At 33.7% G+C, this 26,178-nt stretch overlaps 2 protein-coding genes and 1 non-coding gene across 3 annotated transcripts; 2 read left to right on the top strand and 1 right to left on the bottom strand.

The window, feature by feature from the left end:
• Nucleotides 1-1,079: 1,079 nt before the first annotated feature.
• On the bottom strand, nucleotides 1,080-2,182 carry LOC147384738 (fasciclin-like arabinogalactan protein 11). The gene has a single exon (XM_086426793.1). It carries the CDS (start codon nucleotides 2,104-2,106, stop codon nucleotides 1,372-1,374), a length of 735 nt encoding a protein of 244 aa, XP_086282919.1. The 5' UTR covers nucleotides 2,107-2,182; the 3' UTR covers nucleotides 1,080-1,371.
• A 464-nt stretch (nucleotides 2,183-2,646) lies between these two features.
• On the top strand, nucleotides 2,647-2,718 carry TRNAN-GUU (transfer RNA asparagine (anticodon GUU)). Its single transcript has one exon. It is a non-coding gene; the product is annotated as a tRNA-Asn (tRNA).
• Nucleotides 2,719-13,971: 11,253 nt separating this feature from the next.
• LOC147384740 (Transducin/WD40 repeat-like superfamily protein) lies at nucleotides 13,972-25,804 on the top strand. Its single transcript, XM_086426712.1, has 11 exons — nucleotides 13,972-14,470; nucleotides 14,552-14,863; nucleotides 14,969-15,077; nucleotides 15,171-15,264; nucleotides 19,387-19,474; nucleotides 19,594-19,677; nucleotides 22,380-22,476; nucleotides 22,583-22,670; nucleotides 23,500-23,605; nucleotides 23,748-23,840; nucleotides 25,066-25,804. The coding sequence occupies exons 1-11, from the start codon at nucleotides 14,297-14,299 to the stop codon at nucleotides 25,474-25,476; spliced, it is 1,656 nt and encodes a 551-aa protein (XP_086282838.1). The 5' UTR covers nucleotides 13,972-14,296; the 3' UTR covers nucleotides 25,477-25,804.
• Nucleotides 25,805-26,178: the final 374 nt, after the last annotated feature.

A 26,178-nucleotide genomic window follows, 5' to 3' on the forward strand; every position in this document is an offset into this window, starting at 1 on the left:
CGACTTTTTTTGGTGGCTTTTTTGGCCTTTAGCCGAAAAAGCTAGAGAAATATGTTTGTTAGTAACGATTTCTACTTCACTAGTTTTTGTGGGAAGTCCAAAATTGTGTTTTTGAAATTTTTTACTGGGACTACTTTTACGCGCGAGTCACTTTGAGAAGCCAACACTAAAAAACGTATGGGGATGAAATGACAGTTTCACCCTCACTCTTCTTTACTCATTGATTAAACAACAAAATCAATTCGACATCTTTTTACTATTTCTTAGTTAAATTCTATAATAAACAAGATTCTCGTGGATGCAACTTCCTAGATTCTGAGCTTTTGTTTCTCATAGACATAGAATCTTGTAGTAGAAGGTGAAATCTGTAACAAACAGTCCCTAAAAGTTTTTGGGAATTTTGGAGGACAATGCCTTTATCTTTTTTATTTAATGATTAAAATACCTTTCAAAATCAGTAACAAACAGACCCTAAAAGTTTTTGGGAATTTTGAATGATAATGCCTTTATCTTTTTTATTTAATGATTAAAATACCTTTCAAAATGTTCCTAACACTTCAATCAAAAACCCAAAATGACAAAAAAAAATTATTAGTATAATTATCAAAATACCTGAATAAAACTTCCCAAAAACATTTTTTAGACACTAACCAAAAAAAGGAATTTTGCAACAGATCAAAAATCAGTTTGATTGTCAGTTTCTAACCGTTGGATTTAAATATGTTTCATAGGAAATATCATTCTTCTTTTTTGTTAATCAAATCAAACCCACCAATCAAGTTGATTGTGTGTAAATCCCATGGTTTTTAAACTCATCCGAGACCAAGATATATCGTCTGAGTTAACTTGGTATCGAAGTTGAACAAGACCAACTCACAAAGTCCTTTTTTGACCGAGATTTAGGACTCACGTTCAATTTTTTGATTTGTCTCACGAGATGTCTCAAACGTATTGAAAAACTCATTCGAGATGACTCGGTATCGGACCTGGACGAGACGAGACGTGAAACCGAGTTTAAAAACCATGGTAAATCCACAATCTTAGAATCCATGCAAAAACACCACAAGCACACACATAAATGAACATTTGAAAAAATATTATCATTTTTCTCTCTCTTTTTCAAAGACTCAAAACATTGGAATTACATGTTCTCATCACAAAACAACATTCAATGGTAAATTTCAAAGATTTTTTTAAAAAAACAACAATTTATTCGTACCACTCACCGATCAGGGTCGATCGATTTCAATGCAATAGAATCATACCGGCACTAATACACCAGACCCCACGAAAAAGCAAAACTGACTTGGACCAATCACACTAGAACTAATACAACACCTCCTTGATCCCACCATCATCAATTATTGGTGATCACAAACAATAACCACCAATCACCGAAACAGCAATCAACATTACTCCATTCATGGTGAGACCCATTGCACCAGAATTATCGGACTTATCACTTGAAGAATCTGGACTGTCCGATGAAGATGGAGGAGAACCTTTTTCGGGCTTTGGAGCAGAAGCCGGGGAAGGTGGACCGAACAAGTCCAATGGAAGAAGCACCTTATCGACTTGATATACAGCTAGTTGGTTATCACTGAAGATTGTGTTAGCCACAGTTGTGTCAACGACACCCGTCGTTACATTCACTTGGTTACCAGCCGTAGTAACATTAAGTGGGAATTGCCCATTGTTCGCGTTCCCGGCTTGTGTGCGCAACGGGTTGCTTACGGTTTGAAATTGTGTGAGAGAAATGAATGTAGGTAGGACATGGAACTGTAGCAATTCGACTTTTTCTTGATCGTTGAGCGAGTTAAGGGTACCGGATTTTAGGTTTGAAAAGGCGTTATCGGGTGGGGCGAATATGGTTAGGCCTTGATTTGAATTGTTGAGTTGTGTGTTGATTTGGTCCCCTACTTGGGTACTACTTAATAGCCTAATAAATGTGCTAAATTGACCCGCCTTTTCAAGGATTTTAGTGATGTTGGCTGGACCCGATGGCGCGGGTGATTGCGCCGGTGACTGAGCTAGGGTTAGGGTTGTGGTGCAATGGAGAAGGGTGGCTAGCAAGAGTGCACAAGAGAAGAGAAACTGTTTCATCATCCTTGTAGTCACTTGGGCTGCTTGGATAAAGTTAAGGGAGAACGATACCTTGTAAAGTGTTTGATGAGGTCTTGTGAGAGAGTGAGAGGGTTTTATTGAGGTGGTGAGAGGAGGAAGTTAGGTGTGAGAGTCCAATCCAAGTTGGGGGAGGAAATATTACATCTTAACTTTATTGGTAAGGTAGAGGATTCAATAGAGGGGGGGAGACATCTAAAAAGTTATATGTGTAGATCATGTACTCCAAGCAGTTGGATTGTAACCTTACTCCCAATCTCTTTTGCCCATCACATGGCAAATGATTTTGATCCATCTTTTGGTGATTAGATATACCAAAACTTAGTCTGATCATCATATAAAACAAATATTTTAGTGAATCGGATCTAAGGGCTTAGAAGTATTTATATTTACGATCAACCCCATCTTAATCTCGTGTTGGGTTGTTGCGACATAGAACGGAACCACTATGAAGGAAGCTTCGGCTCATAGTGGTCATGGGTTGAGAACGGGAATTTAACTCTATGAGATCTAATTTCCCGTTGTTCCTCAGTAGCTCAGTGGTAGAGCGGTCGGCTGTTAACTGATTGGTCGTAGGTTCGAATCCTACTTGGGGAGATTTGATTCATTCTGAATTCGGTGTTTGTGATTTGTTGTGTAACTCCATCATGATTGGGTGAATCTCGAAACATTAACATCGATTTTTCCGCCCCCAACAATAATCATTATATTTGTACATTTTTCTTCCAAAATTCATTAATGGACCTATTTGTAAAACCCACAATCATAAACAACCTAAACCCAATGACTAGGTCTACTTGGTCTATGGTCAAACAATGATGTGTTAGTGGATCAAAAAGTGGGCAATGGAAACTTATCCAACTCCTAGTTGTACATGATCTAAACTCTATTATGATATGGTGCCACAGCTACTAATTTGCTTTGTAAGGGAGGAAAAATGAGTGTGTGGTGACTGAGACAAAGCTTTATGATTGCTTTTCTTACACTTTTTCTCAAATAAAAGACTAATTTACTTGAGAGAGTCTTGACAAATAAGCTTCAACTTCCATTGTTGCACAAAAACACTGTATCAGACTTAATGATTTTCTGATTTTACTTGTTTGGGTCATCTCATAGTTGTCATGGGACCCTTTTTTTGTCAGCTTAGTTGTCATAGCTTTTAAAAAACTAATAATTATAACAATAATTTTTTTAAAATTTTCTTTAAATAATTTTTTTAATATAAAAATTAGTTAAAAATCTTTTAAAAATAATAATTCGAGAATGAAAATAAGAAAATGCAATAAAATAATAATGACAAAAATTGGTAAGTCTCAACTAGCATAGTTGGTAGAGTCTTTCGGTGACGATACCAGAGACATGGGTTCAAATCCCACTAGCCCCAACTTACTGAACTCATTAAAATCAGGTTTATAATTTATTGATCCCAAATAAATGAATAAAGACAAAAAAAATGCAATTAAAAAATAATTGGGGTTCAACACTGAAAAATCTTTCATCTCATAATTTTGAATTATGATTTTCTAACGCCCCATCACAAAATCGTAAATCATTTGCTTCGGGATACATAGAATAACAAATCTTTTTCTTATGTATCCTGAGGCAAATGATCTACGATTCTATGATGAGTAAAGAAAGAATTAAATAAATAGGTTAAGTGTACTGATCAATCTGGACATCCATCGTTTATTTTTGTATCTAGTTCCTCAACATCATTATCTTCAAATTTACCCTTTTATATGGTGATGAATTACATCGTTAAAATATGAATAATAATTTTTGAACAAAAGATCAAGAAAATTTTGATGTCCCGCAAAATCCAACACATATGATAATTCTACACATGTTTGTGTTCAATTATTGTGCATACGATTGATAACATTGGAAATTTAAAGGTTAATTCATAAGGTTTAAACACTTTAATTCTTGTTTTCTAAATTAAAATAGAACAACATTAAGATCCACTGAACTAATTGGACTACCGACAACAACACTTCATAAACAAATAGGAGAGGTTCTATTAATTACTAAGAGCATCTCCAAGAGACTCTTTAAAGTCTGTTGGCTATATACAATGTACTCTAAAGAGGAAAATTGAAAAAGTGGCCTTCGAGAGACTTTTTAAAAGTAAATGTTAAAATAAAGATGGGGCTTCCACTCTACATGTAGAGAGCCTCGAAGACTAGTTATTTTAATGTTAAAAAAATAAAAATAAAAAATGCTTTCCTTACTAACTTAGTAGATTTCAAATATTAGTAAAAGTCGTTAGGCCCACATGGATTACTATATTGGCAATCCAACACAAAGTCATTCTAGGTTTCATGAAAAACTTTATAATAACCTTAGTAAGATTTAACAAATATTTGTTTGAAAAGTAAAATAATATTAAATATAAGAATAGAGAAAGAATTATTGAGTCTCTTGGAATTGTGATGAAAATTTTCATTATTTAAAATAACTTTTGTTACTTTTTTACAAAAAAAAAAAGAAAAGAAAAAGAGTCCTTTGTTTTAAAGAATATTGTTGGAATGCTCTTAAATTAAGTAAAATCTTCCATTGAGTCTCCCTAACTAAAAATCCAAAAAAGAGGGTAGAGAAAGAAAACAGAAATGTATAAGAGTGGAAAAGTGAAATGTGGTGACCACTTGGAAAATCCTCGTGTTGCCCATATATAGGTCTTCGTCGAAGTTCTTGCATTGCATTGCCCCTTTTAAATATTAACATTGTATATTGTTATGATGATTCATTTGTGGGGCTTGGATACATACCTTATTTGGTTAACATGTTCAATGCAACTTTTGAGTTGTGGGTCTAAATCCAACTTACCTAACAAGAGAGGGAGCTAGGAGAGAGTGAGAGAGATGATAGGGGCGGAGCCAGGATTTTTTTTTAGTGGGGGTAAGCTTATAATTAATTGGAAGGGGAGGGGGCAAAAATTGGAGGATGATGAGGGAGTGGGGGCAACAAGGTCAAACAGGACATGTCAGTAGTTCAAAATGTAGGGATATCTCAAATTTAAGCATAAATTCAAGGTATCTAAAATGTCCAAAAAAGTTGAGTGGGGGCAATTGCCCCCAATGTCTCCATACTAGCTCCGCCCTGAGAGCTGATATGCTTAATGTTGAAGCCATGAATGATGTTGGATATGTAACAATTGTTTAATGAAGGATGAGGGACAATGAAGAATACTATGTGAGACTGATGGAGGAATAAAAAGGAGAGATGGAGAAAGCTGCTATCGGCAATCCAACTTTACTTATTACATCCCAATCAAAAATAAAGAAAATAAGTAAATGATTGAGAAGAGTGTTCAATAGAATCTTTTTTTTTTTTTGGGGTGTGTGTGTGTGTGTTAGGATTTTATTGGACTTCGACCCATTACTCAGTTGGTTTGACACATTGCAAAGTAACTTCGAGGTCATGGCTAAGTCCAATAAAAGGGTTTAAGATTTTATTTGAGCCTAATCATAATTAGAATTGTTTGAACTTTGTAATGTTAAGATGATAATTTGAGCCCAACTTCTGTAGGGTTTGAATGGTGTGTTTTAATCTTTAATTGAGATGTGATAAATAATTTAAAAAATTAGGGTGTAATAAGTAAAATTAGGGTGCCAATAGCAGCTCTAAAAATAGATAGGGCTCACGAGCTTGTAACCCCTTTTTTTTATACAACTGTTTTTTGAATTGTTGCATTAAAAATGTGAGTGTCACCTTCATTAATTCATAAAAGGTCAAAAAAATCATTACTTCTTTCAAGAATTAAATGTCCCAGCTATTACAACTGATTCTTGTATAATTTATGTATTTTATTTTTGTGGGTGGGGGTGGGGGACTACGTGAAATTTCGATGGGTCAAGGCCCATGAATTTTAGAAACCGAATTTCGACGATCAGGGCCATTGATTTTTTTTTATGTGTCCCCACATTCGACTGCTTAGAGCCGTTGAATTCTCTCATCTTCCATTAATTTGATGATTTCGAAGTTGAAAAAATATGGGCTTTTTCACGTTGTGTTCCTAGCTACACAAGCTCTTAGGAAAAAAAATATATATGCTAGATTCGTTCAGGCCATTGTGATAGATGACTTCAACTTCACCAAGTTTCGACTTAAAATTCAGTCAATCAAAATTTTCGAAGATTGTTGAGTAGATAATAGTTGAAATCCGAAGATGGAAAATTTCATGAAGGGCAAGTAGATGCAAGAGGGAAAATAGAGTGAGTAAACCTCCAAGGGTTACTAAAGTATGACCAAGACTACGTCTTAGGAAACAAAGGTCCCGAGTTCAAATGGCATCCCAAAAATTGCTAGGTATGTTTGGGGGGAGTATATTGCATGGAAACCGAGGATTAGTTGGGAGCTCTAAGAGGCCGAGATACCTCGGTTCAAAAAAAAAAAAAGGAAAAAAAACTAGAATGAATCAAGAAAATAAGACACAAGGATGAGTAAATGGTACAATGATGAAGGAATTTTTTATTTTTTATTTTGCCAAACAAGTAAGAAAATTATATAGATCCACTATTGCCACACCAACTTTTACTAATGCCACACCAATTCCTATGTAAATCACCTAAGAATTGCACACAGTTGATGTGGTGTTAGTAAAAGTTGGTGTGGCGATAGTAGCTCTCAAATTATATTGTAATAAATATTGATTACAAAATTACAAAATCTTAGGAAGATTTTATGTGTCTCCAACCAATACTAACTTTATAAGCTCTCATGTATTATAATCAGTACAGATGTAGGAATAAATGAGAAATTTAAAAGGATGGATGAATATAGAAGAGGAGATATAAGATATAGGAGATATTGATAAAAAATGGAAGTCATTTATAAGTTTATAGGCTTTAAGTGTGAAGATGGGGGTTTTAGTGTGAATATGGGAAATGAGGTGCCAATTGTTGCCTACATTCAGAAGTTCAAATTTTTAACTCGAGTCAAGTCAATTCGACACAACTCAAAAGAGTTTCTGATCCGACTTGGTAGATTTCTAAGTTGACTTGATCGAGTTTGTAAGTCAACTTGGTGAGTTGGATAAAATGAGTTTTCAATGAGTCAACTTGAAATTCGATCTTGTCGGCTCGAATTGGATGGGTTTATTTTCCACTCATTAAGTTTTAAAACATGTTACTTTCTAATTTTGATTTAGTTTTAGTAACAATGTACTAAAAAATGTGCCTTATTCTAATAAAGTATTTGCTTTATATTGTTAGCTTTTTTACTCCAAATTTCTAATTTTGGATTATTTTAGTTAGACGATGGCCATGTTTTGTTTCAAAATAGTTTCTGCCTTTAAGACACTAAAACATTTTATGAACAAAGAGTGTTGGGCATAGTAGCTTGGGCTTCCTTTCAAAAAAAAAATGAGAGGTCTTGAGTTCAAGTCCTCTCGTTGGTCACTTATAGGGATTTATTCCGATTAATCTAATATGTGTGCTTTGTGGGTACTGCATGTACCTTGGGATTTGGGTATAATAAATGGGTTCTCTAAGATGCTAGTTGTCTCGCCCTTACTAGTTGGGCCAATGGGTTTAAAAAAAAAAAAAATAGTTTTATGACTTCACATAATAATGAATGCAGATGATCAAATACTATTTTTGTTGTTTAGTCGCTATCTTCATAAAAAATCTTATAGATGATTAGGACTGGCACTAGGTCGGATAATACCCATCTACCTGACTCATCCAAACCAAATAATATTACCCGATGCCCATTTATCCAAAAAATGTGTCCAATTGGGTATGAATATATGTCATATTTTATCCATTTACCTGATCGTAATAGTATAATTTCATATTCTATATATAAATATACGTAAATAATTAATTTTTTATTATATATTTTTTGTTATTAAAGTAAAAAAATAAAAAAAATAAAAAAAAAATAGACGAGAGGGTAAAAATTTGAATTTGGATATTATCCTAAAATTTAGGTAAGAAATCGGGTATAGGTGTGTATGTTTCAATTCAGGTATGGAATCTGTAGAAGTTTTACTTGACCTGTTGCCAAAATGATAGAGAGCACCTTAGAATAGCAATTTTTTATTGGGTATCGGCATTAACAATAGTATTTTTCTTGTTGGATATAATATTCGAGTAAAAATAATAAATTTAATTAAATATCAATAACTTATATTAAAATTTCCATATACCACCTGAAAATACAAGTAAAAAATTAAATGAAAGGTTGTTGATTAGCACACAAGTGTCATTTGTTATACCTTCCCAATTAACATAAATATATATGTAAAAGCATGTAAAAAAAATACACAAGCATGATATCCTAAGTTATACCTTCCCAATTAACATAAATATATATGTAAAAGCATGTAAAAAAAATACACAAGCATGATATCCTAAGTAAGCCTTTTCCATGCATTTGTTAATTTAATGCAATAGAGACATTTATACAAAAGTACCATCTAATCCAACTTTTGTTAAGTAAGATAAACACCTTTCTTACCAAGTAAAGAAGGAAAGTTTCATGGCCACATCAAATAGTCACATCCAAAATCATGATTTGATGCCACATGGTTGTAGATGATTAAATTTTAATAAGTTTGAAAAAAAAAAGTTCAAAAAAGGTTAATTTTAACCATTTATTTCAATTTTAAATTTGGGAGTTTGATAGCCGTCCATTTTCCACACCTTTGATCAAGATAAAAAAAGATTTTTTTTTTTTTAGAATATTAGTTTTTTCATGAAATCTAGAAGGCTGTGGTGTTGGATTGACGAAGTGATAATCCATGTGGGCTCAACGACCTTTAGTAAGAGTTGAAATCTTACGAAGTCAGGGTAGTCTGGTTCAGGAGGAAAGATTTGTTGTGTAACAAATTTGATGAAGTAAGGGAGTTTTTGTAATAAAAATGTAACAAAAAAGACTGCCCGACAAATCTCTCTTAATACAATCTTTCATAATTTTATAATATATATATATTAATAAAAATTTATAATAGTTAAATAAGATGTGATTGTAAATGTTACGGCACTATCTTAAAAATAGTCATAATTGTATGATTTTAGAATCGTAATTTTCGGTCTTAAAAATTTTCACTTAGCCTATACGCGACTGACATGGCAAGGGCACAGAACCATAGATCTTTTTCTTCGGGATACACAAGGAAAAGATCAACGGTTCTACACCATTGCCATGTCAACAGAGTATACCCAATGAAATTTTTGAGTCCGAAAATCATTAGCGATGATTTTAACTATTATTTATGGGGACGGATCATGGGACATAAGTAAAAAACATGTGTAAAATCAATAATTTGCAAATTACTTTTGATGGATTTAACATCTTTACTATTATAACAAGAGAAGGCGGACTAGAAGTGATTCGATAATAAAATTTGGATTCCAAAAATGCCATCATCTTAATATTTAAACTTAATATAATTAGGGTCATTTTGGACAAAAGCTGAAATCACGTTGATTAATTTTTAAAATTACAAAAATATCCATAAAATCTTCAAAATCTCTATTTAATTAATTTTTAAATTACAAATAAGTCCTTCACATACATGTGCATTTGTACATGCCACCTTCAAGTACAAATAATAAAAGAATATCAAAGCATCATCGCACATATAATAATCGAATAGAAAAATACAAATGTCAACGGAAGTCATAGAAATAAAAGTCAGCAACATCGATGCCAACATACAAATTTTTGCTTGCAATCAAGTCAAAGTAATTAATCATTGATGACAAATACATAGCAAGTCCAAGAAAACTAATAAGACTCAACAAAAAATAACAGGCTAATGCAGAGTAGAGACACAAAATCTGCAATTTTTTTTTTTAAATAATAATTAAATCATGATTTTAAATGTTCTCAATTAAATCACAAATTTTTCAAAAGATCACAAAGTTTTTGAAAAATCACCATTAATCATGATTTAATCAATAATTTTTGAGAAAAAAAAATCACAGATTAATTTTAATTTTAATTTTAGAATTTTATCATTAAATATATAAAATACATTTTTTTTACATTTAAAAAAATTATTCTTATTTTTAAATTTATCTTATGTTTTTCCAACTTTATCCATCTTTTGTCGATTTTTTTTAATGTTTTCTCTTGCCGAATTATTCCTGAATCCCGACTTTGTCACTATGATGTATAGTACTATATGAGTGTTTCTTTACTTGTTCATCCACCATGTCTGGCATGCCTTAAAGATGGAGGAAAACAAATGACTTCTCTACATTTCTTCTTAACGAACATAATTAGTACAAAGATGTAAAAGTCGTTGCATTAGGGGCATCCGTTAACTAGTCCAACAGCTCAACATATTCTTTGATGTTGGCATTAGGTTGAGACTCTGGAGTGACCTCAAGCTTGGACCTCATATCACACATCTTGATGTGAAAGTGGATGGAAATCCTAAATTCCTTTTCACTATGGATCCTATCCACTTTCACGCCAGCGTGTGATGTGAGGTCAAAACTTGGTGTCACTTCAACATTATTCTAAGATTAACTTGATATTGGAGGAGAGTTTATTACCGAAGCAAGAGAATTTGGAAGTATAACACCCATTCTGGCTATGGTACCCAATATCGAAAAGGAGATCATGCTATATTCCATGCATTGTTCTTCGACTCAATAACACCACCGATATGATTGATTTGCTTACCCTATATATTGTGCAACATTGATCGATTAACTTCTAATGGGTTGGGTTTTTCTTAAAAAAATCTCTATGGGACCTCTCATCATATCAGTTGGGTTTTTCTATACGAATCGGATACAAAATGTAAGTTAATTATGTAACCAACAAAAAATTGGTCACTAACATCGTCAACAAGATTCACCATTGGCACGAATTAATTATTTCTTCAGATCACACCCGAAACTATAATCGTAACCCTTGAACCCCAAACCTCACCATAAATCCCAAAGAGCTAAGCCTTATTAACCCTAAAAGCCTAATCTTAACCCTATAAACCCCAACCCCAAAACCTTTTTGGGCTAAAAGCCTAAATCCCTAATCTTAAACTCTATTAATGTAACCTTAAAACCTAAATTTGTAACCTTAAATCCTACTAACCCTAAAACACATAAACCCCTCACCCTAAAACTCCCCGACTCTAGCGTTACTAACCTTAATCTTAAAATCTAAACTCTGTACCTTAAAGACTAAACTATATTTACTCTAAAACCTTAACCTTACGCCCTTACCCGTAAACCCTATAACCCTTAATCTGTAAACCCAAATCCCTCACCCTATAACCATAAACCCTTAAATCCAAAAGCCTAATCTAATATTCCAAACCCATAGAAATAAAAAATTACATTGATAAATTATAAATTAGAAGGAATAGTTGAAACAAAAACAAAAGACTTGAATTAAGGTAACAAATTACCCAAATAATTATAGCAGTTATTTGACACAAAATGCTATAGTTTGGATAAATCCTAAATCCATATAGTTAACACATTACACAAGTCAATTACATAATTTTGTGAATAAAATTCTAGAATACTACAGATGGATCATAATAGGAAGAAAAATAAAATTTAATATTATAAAGAGAGTTACTATTGTCACACCAACTTTAGCTAACGCCACACCAATGCTTTGATGATTTATATAAGAATTGACATGGCATTAGTAAAAGCTGGTGTGAAAATAGTAGCTCTATATAATAAATTCTAATCCTAAATTAATGTCATCCAATCCAAATCTTTTGTTGGTAGTTCAAGTAACAATTGACAAAAAAATGTCACAAATATTCATATCTATGGGTGTGTATCAAAAAAAAGACTAGCCTATTTGCACCCACCATTTGTGCTCATTGCACCCAATAAAAAGGTGGGTGCAATAGGATTAAAAGGTGGGCGAGCGCAAATAGAACAACCCATTAAAAAGTTCATTGCACAGAGTTAATTGTAAAATAATCAACAAAATAAATATGCATTACTTAAGTTTTCAAAATGCTCTTGATAGGTATGGATGTCAGTAGTTCCGAGTCGTGCTTATGTATAATGGTGAAGCAAATTTGGATGGCGGACTATGGACGATTATCGTCTGAGAATCAATTTGGAAGGATTGATGTTTAAACAAAAACTACATATAAAAATAAATAGAGACTTTTATTAACACACTAACTTTTACTCACAACACGCCAATCTATGTACAAAGAACTGTCTAGTTTCAAAAGGATTAGTGCCTTGTAAGCAAAAGTTGGTTTATTAATAGAATCTTTCAAATAATGTACACTTTTTTTTTCCCCCTAATTTCTTGATAGATGGCCATTGAGACCTGTGTTTTTGGTAAACAGTCGCCCGGGCCTGGTCACTGCGACCCCCTTTCCTTTGTGAGGAGGCACCCCTTCTCCCGAAGTTACGGGGCTATTTTGCCGAGTTCCTTAGAGAGAGTTGTCTCGCGCCCCTAGGTATTCTCTACCTACCCACCTGTGTCGGTTTCGGGTACAGGTACAATGTCAAAGAAAATTTCGACTAAAAAATTGTGGAGATGAACATTAGAAAGGATGATGAAGACCTACTTTTAATATGAAATAGGTTTCAAGGATGGTATAATTTCCAAGTAAATCGAATATTTTTTATAATTAAAAATGAACAAATGAAAAATTAATTATGAGTTTAAAAATTGTTGCATTTCTCTAAATTTTTTTGCTAAGTAGTGGAAAATGGATTCAGTCAACTTTTGATTTTCATGTTTTTCAGTTCAAACTTATCTTGAATTCTTAAACCACATAACAATTCTAATAGGAGAAATGCACTCAACAAAAAAACACACTAGAAAACTGTTGGAAATGCAAAGTCAAATACTATATATCTTAAGGGTATGTTTGTCACGGCTTTTTTCGATGATTTTTTGGGTTTTGAATTGAAAAAATTGGAAAAACAAGTTTGTTGGTAATAACTTCTATTTTAACAACTTTAGTGGGAATCCCCAAACTGCATTTTTGAGATGTCTTGTTGGTGTTGATTTCGTACGAGAGCCAATATGAGAAATCAACACCGAAAAACATATGAGGCCCCCTCATTCTTCTTAACTCATCGATCAAACAACATAATCAATTCGAACTCTCTCAACGACTTTTTCGTCAATTTCTATTACAAACATGATTCTCTTGGATGCAACTTCCCAAACTCTGAGAATCTCCTTTTCCAAGACACAGAATCCTGAAATAAAAAATTGGAATCTATAACAAACATACCCTAACTTATTTTAGATGCAAAAATCTCTTTTTTATATAAACTATGTTATTCTAGAAACTGATTTTAGAATTTAGAATCAGAATTTTGTTGAGTAACCCTAATTCTATAATTTTTATAGAGAACATTAGAATATTATACGTATAAGATAAAGTCTCCATAGAGGATATTAATCCTTAAAGGAAATTGAATCAACCACCTAAAAAAAAAAAAAAAAAAAAAGTTGACTTATAAACAGAAAAAGCAAAAGTTTACTTTAGCTTTGGGAGAGAGTGGAACACCTCAAATGTTCCACGTGTCAACTATCCAACCCACCTCTCATCTAGATAAAAAAAGTTCTTAAATCGAACGGTTCACAAGTAATTTCGAGTATTAGTGATCTTTTGAGAATGCAAAGAGTGTCCACGTGGCACTTTTTAGAGTGTTGGATCATAACAATCGTTAGATTATAGTTATCCTCTCGTCAAATCGGTACTAATGGTCCATCCCACATTAACAAGAAAACTTTTAATATAAAGTAATTGACCAAAAAAATGATACAAACCATCTCACACCGTTTATTTTCTGATGTATTTTGTTTAATCAAATGGGCCCACCAAATCAAGAAAGTTTTAATTTAATAAATTGCAGTCGATGTAGCAGATCTTGTTATACCGTTAGTTATCACAGAAAGAGACGGAAAGAGAGACGAAACGAGAGAGAGAGAGAGAGAGAGAAAATAAGTGTTGCAGAGTTCATCGTTCGAATCGCTGACCAAAAACCCTAAAAAATCAATCTCAGATCATCGAAATCCGAATTAATTACCGAATCGAGGTTCACGGAATCCAAATTCCTGATCGATTCCTCAAAAATACTTTTTTGATTCCTCTTCGAAGAACAAGAATCAAGATCAGTGGAGAGAGCGAGAGAGTGCGAAGGAGAGGATTTTCCATCACCAATCACCACCATTGTCATGATCTCATGCTTTGCGACCTATAATCTTCGATATGATCCACAGTAGCAGCAACAACAACGGCATGATGTCGTCTTCTTCAGCAAATCCCCAATCTCCTGGTTTGAAAACCTATTTCAAAACCCCTGAAGGCCGTTACAAGCTTCACTACGAGAAAACTCATCCTTCTGGTCTCCTTCACTACGCCCATGGAAAAGCCGTTACTCAGGTTAACCTTATAAACTACCCTTTTAACCCTTTTTCTAACAGTTCTAGAATCAATCCTCACCGTTCATTTTATGATGATCAGGTAACCCTAGCGCATCTCAAGGAAAAACCAGCACAATTACCTCCAACCCCTACTTCAAGCTCGAGCACTAGTAGCGGAGTGAGATCAGCGGCGGTGAGGTTATTAGGTGGAGGTAATGGAAGTCTAGCGCGTAGCTTTGTTGGAGGGAATGGGTCTAGTAAATCCATTACTGGGTCTAGTAGAAATAGTTCATTCGGAGCTTCAAATATGAGTAATTCTTCGGCTACTTCGAATTACGATGGAAAAGGGACCTACTTGATCTTCAATGTTGGGGACACTATTTATATTAGTGATTTCAATTCGCAAGATAAGGTAATTTGGTATTTTGTATGTTTGTTTCTATTTGTTTTGATCATAAATTATTATCTAGAGATTTGGAATGAAAATGAGTTTGAAAAGTTTGAATTTGTATTGTAGGATCCTATTAAATCTATCCATTTCGGCAATTCGAATCCTGTGTGCCATGCATTCGATCCCGAGGCAAAGGACGGGCATGACTTGATTATTGCATTGAATTCTGGAGATGGTAAAAATGCACGCTTTATTCAAAATGTGATGTGTGTTTATGAATTTCCCCCCTTTTGACTTGCTTTATATTTATATGTGTTTGGGTTTTTAGTGTACTCGGTGTCACTGAGGCAACAATTGCAAGATGTTGGGAAGAAGCTTGTCGGGGCCCAACATTACAACAAAGATGGTTCAGTTAATAGCAGGCAAGCATGACCTAGCCATGGTTGCTTTTGCATGTTTTACTCATAGTTATTTGTTCGTGTATGTATCTCTTTTTTACACTCAAATATACTTTGATATTTTTTGTTCTTTTGTGTGACTTGTTGATTTAGTCTATGTTTTATGGCAAGTGATAGTTACATTGATAAGATGCTTGCTTCTTTAATCTCTAGTTGTGCATGCATGTCCCATGGACGTTGCCAGCTTGGTTCATAATAGAAAAGAAATTTATTTTCACATAACCTAGAAAAGTTCCTCCTTTTTTTTTTTTTTTTGAAAATTGCAATTCCAATAGAATAATAAACCAAAAGAAGGATAAGAACGTGAGGTGATTTCTTAGGTGCTATTAACTGACGTGGGCTCTCTAGATTAATTTGTAGACAAGTTTATTGACTGTCCTGATATCCAATGAACCAATGTTTGCTATTGGTCATTAGTGTGTGAACGAAAGGAAAGGTATAAACTGATTAAAAGTGAAAAAAAAATCAATTGCCTCCTCATTATCTTTTGCATTTTATGGGATGGGTTACTTTTCAAAACCATTTTAGCTCCGGTTTTAGAGATTTAAGTGGAAGTCCTCCATGTGACAAGAATATTATTTTCTTTCGATGGCCACATAATTCTCATTTAGGGGAAACTTCTTTCAATTTCTAAGGTATAATTTTTTAAGTTTCTATCCTTGAAAAATTGGAAAAAAAAAAAATTCCTATGGAGTGGTAGGGTTATGTTGAACAAACATTATTTGGTTAATGGGAAAATGGTTTCTCATCCTTAAAGCTTGGGTGGGTTGTACGTACAAGAAAGCTCAAAGAATCAGAATTTTTTTTGGGAAATGGAATTGGAGGTAAGAGATATAACTTAGGGTGATTTAGAGAATGGTTATTTAGAGTATGATGATATGAAGGGGGCTGGAATTGTAGGGAATGAGTAGTCAATATTTGCAGACATAAGCAATGATTTTGGACATTACTATTGGGTAGAAGAGGTGGTACAAGGTTTTGGAAAGACGTTTAGTATAATAATTTGTAGTGTTGTCACTAAAAGGGAGTGATTGTGGTAGTGTTATGAAATACTCTAATTGTATATTGTTTTTTTTAGAGTTTAAAATAAATCTTGAAGCATAAGAATTTGATAATTTTACATTGATTGTTATTTCTTTGGGAACTCGCTCTAAGCAACACAATAGGTAAAAGGGGTGGAGGAGAATATGTTGAAAGGATAAATAAATAAGAGATGTTGGAAGTGGGATTATGAGGGCTACTTCTAGTGGGTGCTCTTTCTATATTGTTTTGGCCATTGTTTAAAATTTGTTTTGTTCTTTGAGGAGCTTGAGGCTTACACCCTGGTAGAGGCACAAGGTTCTAGTCTCAACGATTAGGCCTCAATTAGGTTATAAGATGATTACACTTGACATAATTTTTTTTTTTTTTTTGATAGGTATATAAGGTTAGTGGTTAGCAAATGAAGTTGGGTTCAAGGGGGACCTAGGACGTGGGAACAACACTCCATACGTCTTACAACTTAGCTAAGTTGTCAATTCACACCTGACGTAATTAAGCCTTACTACATGAATGAACATAAAAGGGCTGAACTTATAAAGTTATTATTCTCAATTTTCTGTGTTCATTTTACAGAATTCCCGTCGTGCTTATCTTTTATTCCGAAAACAACCCAAATAAAGATGATTTGGGTCATCTTCTTCCACTCATTTACTTTTGCTAGTTTTATGAACATGGACTGAGCATATTTTCAGCTAGAAGTGTTTTCAATTGACTACATTTCTATAGTGGTGGAGAGACAAAATGCTAGAATGCCTAAAGCTTTATGTGAGAGATAATAATTATCATCTTTATAAATAAATAAATAAAATCACTCTTAAAAATCTTGTTCAAGATAAGTGATTGTTATGGAGATTCATAAGAAGAGGATTTATTTATGTCTTTGGTTCTAGTTGACTCCTTTATTTAATTTGTATGAATATTTAAATCTCTCTTTTTAGAACAGTTTGAGGCTTTCACGGAGGCAAAAAATGAGTCTCACTTTTTGAAACATTAATTTTGGTCATGGGACCAATCCTCCCCTAACTTCGAAGACGTAGGGTGCTCCTATGCCTCCAATGGTTGAAGTGTTTGCTTGAATACCTGCTTCAAACAAGACATTTAACATTCGACCGTCTTACTTAGGGTTCTCATCTAAACATGTATGATGTGTTGTGAAGATGAAGAAAACATTGATCAGTTCCATTTTTATCATATCTATGGGAGATATGAAACATTTGTCTATATTTTCTTAGGTACTGGTTGGTTACTAAAATTTTTTTAAGCTGGGTGGCCTTCCCGTTCTTGTGGATCTAGGTAGAAGATACTTTAGAAAGGCCTTCATTTAGCTATTTTGTTGTGATGTGGTCAAATAGAAAATTGATAAGATATTTAGGGGAAACAACAGTCAATTATATGCTTTTTGTTATAGAGAACAATATTACTTAGGTCTTCGTTTTAGGGTTTTTTTTTTCCATTTTTGTTTGATGATTTTTTTTTTTTTTTTTGGAGTGTTGGAGATGGACTACAAGTAGTGGGAACAGAGTGGTTATCACATCCAAATGGCGAATAGCCATGTGGGCTCATTTAGATCTTTATTGAAAGGTTAAATGGCTTCCTTGCTATTTGGATCACCTACTTTAGTTTAACTTGGAAAGCTGTTTGATTTTAAAATTTCATAGAATCCCCAACGACTTTGTTTGACTAGTTGGCTGAAGAGTGTTATTCGACAGTCTTATAGAGGGCCTTACCCTGATCCATCATGTTACTTAAATCTTATAAGTGCTTCATTATTTGTGGAGAAAGTAAAATACGGAATATAGTAAAGAAGATAATTCGTGTTTATCTCTTCATAACATGCATCTCTGCTGAATATCCCTTCCTTTCATGAAAATGCACATATATCTGCCCCCACTTTTCCTCAGAAGTAGTAGGCACCCATACCCTTAGAATAACTAGTTTTTGCCATGCAAGCAGGGGGTTGGTGGTTAATGGAGGTGAAGGTGGGTTTAACGGGGTTTGAACCTTCGTCACGACCTCATGGGATCAACTCTTTTCAACCCTTTACCAACTTAGCTACGTGGCATCTTCTCGATAGTTATTCTAATCTGTCTTCACCACTAAATGTGAACTTATTGTGTGATTTCTCAATTGAAGATGAGGTCTACTAGAGAAGAATCATTGGTGGATCCATTAGTGCACTTAAATGATTTGTTCCTTGTAAGAGCAACTGGTTTAAGGCTCAAAGTGGAGTTGGCTTTTATTCCATGTTTTGTTTATCTTCAAAAATAACATATTTGAACGCCCAAGTTGCGGTGGCCTTTGTTGACTTTCCATTCATGTGCAAAGTTGAAACATATGGATTTAACTCATTGCTCAGGCATTATTTACTATGAGGAATTTAGCTGTGCATGTTGGCGTGGGGTGGAGATTAACCTCTAATATTTGTATGTAGATGTATGCATTTCACTAGCACCTTTGTCAGATATTTATTAATTGACGGTGTGTGGAAACATTTACTATTCTTTGAAAAGAGTGCGAATATGTTACTCTATCGCTGGATATGATTGTAGAAATATTGGATTGTAAGGTTGGACTGCCAACTAATATCCTGGGGTTCCGTAAGTGAAACTTTTTGGGGATGAGATTAGGATGTGCTGTTTGATCGAAAACACTAACACTATGTTTCATAAGCTAAAACAACGAGAAAGCAAGTTTATATTAATATCTTTTGTTGAATCTTCTGGGGAATTAAGTAGCAAGAATCTGGCATTCGTTGACCTTATTCTCCAATGGCTGGAGTATCCTTTTCTTGGGGCATCTATTCGATAATCTGAAGTATGTGCTACTGAGGTGCTGACCATTAACTTTTGCCTTATTATTCAATTGGAACTTGTAATGTTGTTAGGATTCCTTATTTCTCATATTGTTTTTGGTTATCACATACAAAATTTTACACATCTTGAATTTTTTTAAATATTTTTTATAAGAACTTCTTATTGTTTCTCCTCTTTTAAGTTTACCCTTATTTCCTATCTGACTATATGTACTACTCTTTTTTTTCTTCAGTCGATGTACTTCTGTTGCATGGATACCCGAAGGTGATGGTGCTTTCGTTGTTGCTCATGCTGATGGAAACTTGTACGTGTATGAAAAGGTAAGCCGAATTTACATTTTTTTCCTTATTGGATTGCTTTTGTTTTATTCTTTATTCTTTTGTTCTTGACTCTGCTGGACAAACTGAATTTGGTGTAATATGCTTTTGATTTGTCTTAGAGCAAAGATGGTGCTGGTGACTCTTCATTTCCTGTTATCAAGGATCAAACTCAATTTTCTGTTGCACATGCACGGTCCAGTAAGGTAAATGTTTGTATCCTCTTGCTATTTTTGTATTTTCTCATCTTTTGTTGGTGCTGTCTATTATTTTTATGATTAGTTATAGACGATGCTATCCTAAAATTTTGCTTCTGTTTCAGTCTAGTGTAGTAATTGACCTCTTGAAATAAGTAAACAACAATGTACAACAGAGGTGAAACTGGATATTGAAAGTATTGCGCTAAACGGAGAAGCTATTTGATGCAAGATGGTGAGGGGAGAAAAAAAATATGAGGGTTTAGGGAAATCTGATTGGGGATGATTTTGGAATTGGGTTTAGGATTTGGGCAACAGTGGAAAGGTTTTCCAAAATCCTAATTGGTTGTATGTTGAAATGTAAAACACAAAGTTTTCAATTACAATATTTTGAAATTTCAATTAGGGGAAGGTTTAGGGTATTTAATTATGACATTTTGCAAGCATGATCACAATCCCAATGAAAATGGTTAAAGGTTGGTAGGGTAAGGAAATGATTAAGGGTTGAGGTTTGTAAGTTTCAAGAATTAAGAATCAAGAAAGGGGTTTCAAGAATAAAAAATTCTAAAAAATCAAGAACAAGGATTTAAAAGAAAATCAAGAAAAACAAAAGAATAGAAAAGAAAAATAAAGATTAGAAGAAAAGAATGTTATATTGGGCTCACTCTAAAATGGTCTCACACTACACCCATTGTTGGAAAGATCAAGCTCAAGCTTTCTTTTTCATCATTATATAAAAAATCAAAAAAACTAATACTATCTATATAAAGAAAATAAATCTAAGAGTCTTAATCAAAAACTAAAACACCAAATAAATAACCTAATTTTCGTAACTTTCTCTCTCCTAATTTTTCGACCCTAATAAATTTAAATAAATGACAATCTAAAATGACTAAAGTGCCCCTAAATATTATACTAAGACCACGAGCTAATAAAACATCAAAATAAGCCCCAAAAAATATAAAATTAAAGTCCTAAAATAGCAATCTAAATAAAAACTAAAATCCACTCTTTAGGATTTGATATCCCCATCACTATTCTTTCATTCTATGATTGTAAATTTAAGAATCAGTGAAAAACTTTATTTTATATATTCATGTTTATTTTCTAGAGAATCTATGTATTTTATTGTTATTTTATTACGCACTTCCCTGCTTTGTCATGGTGGATTTGAAAAAAACTCTGGTACGAACAATGATTCTGTAATGGAGTTTCGTGTTGTTTATAATAATTCCATTTCCTCCATATTTTCTAATATTGTTTTATTACAAAGAATTTACCAGTAAATTCATAGTGCGCTTGATGCTCAAATATTAGTCACAGAATTCTCACCTATCGCATGGATATTATTGACTTTTAAGCATGATCCAAGGTTTATTGCTTTGACTTGAGATTCAGTGTTTCTAATGAACGTCAGACAATTCTATTATGCTTGGTCAATTGTGGGTCGTTTCTCTGTGTTGACCAAGTTTTTAGGTTATCATCAACTACTGTCTTGTTTTCCTTCATTGAACCCTTTTATGCCCTAGTTTTAATTATATAAGCTAGTTCATTTTGACTAATTGGTCAGGAATGGTTAAGTTTCCCCTTTCATCTTGTTTTCTGTTCATATATCGTAATTAATGTTTCCATCAAAAATGTGTTTCTGTGCATTAAGTGACTGAAAACAATGCAGTCTATATGTTGAATATTATTGGTTTGGTAACTTTGAGCCAGGTATGAATATAGGGCTGTTTAACTGTTTCTATTGAACTTGATCAATGAAAAAGTTCACCCAATTCATCAAGAAATCTTTTTTTTGTTTATTCTATTTGAGTGTTACTCAATTTTTAGTTGTGATCATGTGGTCCCTAAAAAATGTCTTTTGGGGAAAAAAAAATAGAGTTGTTTGCATATTTTGTCATTCAAACAAGGAGGCAACATCCACTTTTAATTGGCATTTCAATTACACTGGACGCAATAATTGTCCATATGACCTACATAGATTACAAATTTTGGTTGATTTTTGGCTCAACAAAACATTTGGAGTGCCCAACTTTCCTTGATGTTCAATAATTAGCAGTTCAGTTAAACTCCTTTGGTATGGAACAAAGAGATTATGAATTTATTGGGCCAAGGTTGGTTGGTAACTGCAGTTGTAGAAGTGGATGTCAAGGTGAAGGACACTTCCAAGGTTGTCAAGATTCCTAGTCAAGCGTAGGAGTCTGACCTCGCCCTACATATGTATATAGGCCACCTGATTTTCATTTTTTTTAGTTTGTGTGAAGATGCTTTTACTTTTTCCTTAAAAGTTTCAATGTTTGCCTTTGAAGCCTTAATAATCTCTTTGGTTGTAGTTTTAAAAAGCAATAGAACCTGAACACTCAATTTCTGCTCCTTTGTTGCTTTAAAGGATTACTGACTTTGTTTTCTTGGTGAATTACTACCGAACTTCAATATTTCTCCGAGTGGCACCAAGTTTTATTAGGAGTTCACAAAGTCCTCTGAGCTTCAATGGTGTGTCAATGAGATTTTAAGGTGGCTATGTTATTAACAAATCTTTGATGCTGCTGAACATTCTTTTTCTGTCGCTGAGGTCCTTTTTGATCTGTAATGTTGCTTTGGATTTCTATCAGGAAAAATAGTATATTTTTCTATGTTATTTAAGGAATATAAATTCTAATTCAAAGAGCTTCCACATTTGTATGTTGACTATCGTGATTTACTTGCAGAGTAATCCAATTGCGAGATGGCATATTTGCCAAGGTTCAATCAATAGCATATCTTTCTCAACAGATGGGACATATTTAGCATCCGTTGGAAGAGATGGTATTGTACTGATTTGATACCATTCAATTTATGACTTTATTACCTCTTTTTGTTTTATTTGATAGATGTTGATATTATAGATACCCTGAGACCTTGACGTATGCAGGTTACTTAAGAGTATTTGATTACTCAAAAGAACAGCTAATATGCGGTGGGAAAAGCTATTACGGTGCACTACTGTGTTGTGCTTGGAGGTAACTAACTTGTACTGGTATTGAGTGTTTCATGCATACTAAATTCATTGGATCCTAATTCTCTCTTCTTTTTTTCTTTTTTGAGAGAGAGAGAGAGAGAGAGCTGTTATTGGCACCCCAACTTTTACTTATTGGCACCCCAATTTCTTAAAATATTTATCACACCCTAATTATAGATTAAAAAACACTGTTCAAACCATAGTCACCAAGTCGGGTTCGGGAAAAAGTCGAAAAAAACGAAATTGTGTTAATACAATATATATTTTTTCTACTAAGTGATGTTATCATTTACATCATCAAATCCTATTTTAAACTTCAGATTAAATTGTCTTTGAAAAAACCCTTTTAAAATAGCTTGCTCAGCCCAAACAAAACAAAAAAAAAAAAAAATCACATTTTTTTTTTTGTTTAAATCACAACTTTTTCGAAAAGTCGGGATCAAATCGTGACTTTTGTTTAAATTGCGACTTTTTCAAAAAGTCTTGATTTAATCGTCAGTCTTTATAATCGGGATTTAAACATGATTTTTTGAAAAAGTCGGCAACTATGGTTCAAACATTACAAAAGTTTGGTTCAAGCTATTACTTCAACATTACAAAGCATTTAACACATTCAAATCACTTCAGCAGTTGTTTACAATTACGATTATGCTCATAAAAATCCTAAATCTAACAAATAAAAATCTAAACGAGAGAGAAGGAAGGAGGGATTCTATTGGGGTGCCAATAGCAGCTCTCTTTTCCAAAATAAAAAATAAAAAAATTTGGCCTACCATCAAGCCTTTTGTAAGGGTAAACATTATGATTGACCTCAACATGATGTTTATTAGCATGGATGGGAAATACATTTTGACTGGAGGTGAAGATGATTTGGTACAAGTTTGGAGTATGGACGATCGGAAGGTAGTAGCATGGGGTGAGGGGCACAACTCATGGGTAAGTTCTCTATTTTTTATTTTTTCATTTATCATTTATCATTTTTTATGGGAAAAGTTCTCTATCAAATGGTGGTGCTGTACTTGTTATAGTTTAATTCACAGGACCTTTAATATATTTATGTTATTGGGTTTGCTTCCAGGTTAGTGGAGTTGCTTTTGACTCATATTGGTCACCACCAACCTCAGATGGTACGGGGGACAATGTCATGTACCGTTTTGGTTCTGTTGGTCAGGTATGCAATGTTTCTTTTATGGAAATATACTCATCTTAAATGAACAGGTCGTAGTCTAAAGTGTCATCACCTTTAGATGTTATTCATACTGTATTGTTTCCTTTCACATGTTAACCAGCTAATGTACGGTAAATTTTGTGTTATTGTAGAGTAGCTTAATCCTCAAACATCCAAAGTTCCAAGAGATTTTTCCTCCTTTTTTGGGTTGGGATTTTTTGAGGGTTGATTTACAAGGTGACTAGTCATAAAATTAAACTAAAAAGAATTGACAAGATGGAGGTCCTCAACTACAAGTAGCCAGAGTTCCTGAAATATTTTTCTAGTGAAAAATGGTTTTTATATGGCTCATGCATGATCTCATAATGATGAAGTTGAAAACTTTTAGTATTGAAATTATTGAGTTATTATTCAAGGGCATGAGTTTTCCAAGACTAGATGTCGGTAGCGATTTGCAGTGTTGGTGTTCAGGAGAAAAAGTGACAGCGAATAGTTACTCATTTCAAATGAAATTTGAACTTCGTAAATTTCACATTTTGAAAGTACATTAGAAGTAATTCCTCATCTCATTGTGAAGAAACTGGACCATTGTGTTATAAAAGCTAAACATAGATATGTGCTCAACTGATAATTCAAACTTGAGGAGGGGGGTTTCAAGGACAATAGAGGAGCCAATTAGGTTTCAGTTTATGTTTGAAGTAGTCAAGTAATTACAAATGTATCGAAATTTCAATTGCGTGTTCTTGCCCCATGTGATGCTTATTCTGTCATGCATACATGATGGTTCTTTCTTCTTTTTTTTTTTTTTGGCCTTGTTTCTTCCCATCAGTTGGGACTGTCAACAGGCTTTTGTCATCTATAATCTCATTATGAGAACTTCTATTGGCACCTCAACTTTTACTTATTACCAATTAAAAATAAAGAAAATAAGTGAATGATTGAGAGTAAGTAAAGGTTAGGGTGCCAATAGAAGTGCTCTCGCTTTTTTGAGTGCTAGATTTCTATTTTTTGGGTTTAGGATTTTATATGAGCCTAATCATAATTGTAAACAACTACTGAAATTGTTTGAACGAGTGTTTATAATGTTTTGTAATGTTGAGATTATAATTTGAGCCAAACCTTTGTAATGTTTGAAGAGTATGTTTTAATCTTTAATAAGTAAAAGTTGGGTGCCAATAGCAGCTCCCATTATTAACTATTGTTGCGACTTTTACCTATTTGTAAGCAGGACACACAATTACTTCTATGGGACCTGGTCATGGATGAGCTTGTGGTCCCACTTCGGCGCCCTCCCGGTGGTTCCCCGACATTTAGCACTGGAAGCCAGTCTTCTCACTGGGACAGCATTTGCCCAATTGGTACTCTCCAACCCGCCCCAAGCATGCGAGACGTGCCAAAGCTCTCTCCTCTATCCGCCCACCGTGTGCATAACGAACCACTCTCGGGCTTAATATTTACCCAAGAATCAGTTCTCACTGCATGTCGGGAAGGACACGTGAAAATTTGGATGAGACCAGGTTATGGTGAAACCCAATCGAGCAACTCCGAGGGCGTGCTAAGTACCAGTTCAAAGGAGAAGATACTACCGTCGGGTAAAGTTGGGAACTCTAGTTACAAACAAATAACCATTAGTCATTAGACGTGAGACGTAACTTAGCTCGTTTTTGCGCAATTACATCACCATTTACCAGTTTGACTATATTTAAGGCTTTCCCGTCAAATTGGTCACCGCAGATTGGACACAAACGTAAACTTATCAGTTGGGTTGGTCATTGTCGCTCGATGTTTTACTTTTGAGGTTAATTTCTGGGTTCCCTTGTATATTCATAGAGATATAATGTCTGTGTCGACATCGAAAGAGAGGGTCCAAGTTGAGAGCAAACATAGAACAAGTTATACAAAATGACTGTCTCCTGCTTAAATACTTCAAATAACTCTTGAATAATGGAACTTCTTGCCTCATTGTCCATAGCAGTGTGTGAGTTTATTGTATCTGTTGTATTTGTTTGAATTATGCTGTCATGATCTCAACCTTAAAACACGCAAAATGCCAAAATTTTCACATTCTTTTGGGCCCATTGATCTTTTATAGGATCCAATTGGAGATTGATCATTTTTAAAAGGGTGATTTAGACGTACACCCCCACATTTTTATGAACGTTCATTGAGTAACCAGCCCTGTAATTTTTATTACCAAAACCAGACATTTTCAAGACCTTGATAAAAAAAATTAAACCTAATGCTAAACTTTTAGATTCTTTCTATTCAAAATAATTTTTACCGTCCTCTTCAACGTTATGATTCTATCCACTTCAACCTGTAAATATCACTAGAACTAAAT

The sequence above is a fragment of the Akebia trifoliata genome, chromosome 15, assembly GCF_017979445.1.
Source record: "Akebia trifoliata isolate Shusen 1 chromosome 15, ASM1797944v1, whole genome shotgun sequence".
Lineage (NCBI taxonomy): Eukaryota > Viridiplantae > Streptophyta > Magnoliopsida > Ranunculales > Lardizabalaceae > Akebia > Akebia trifoliata.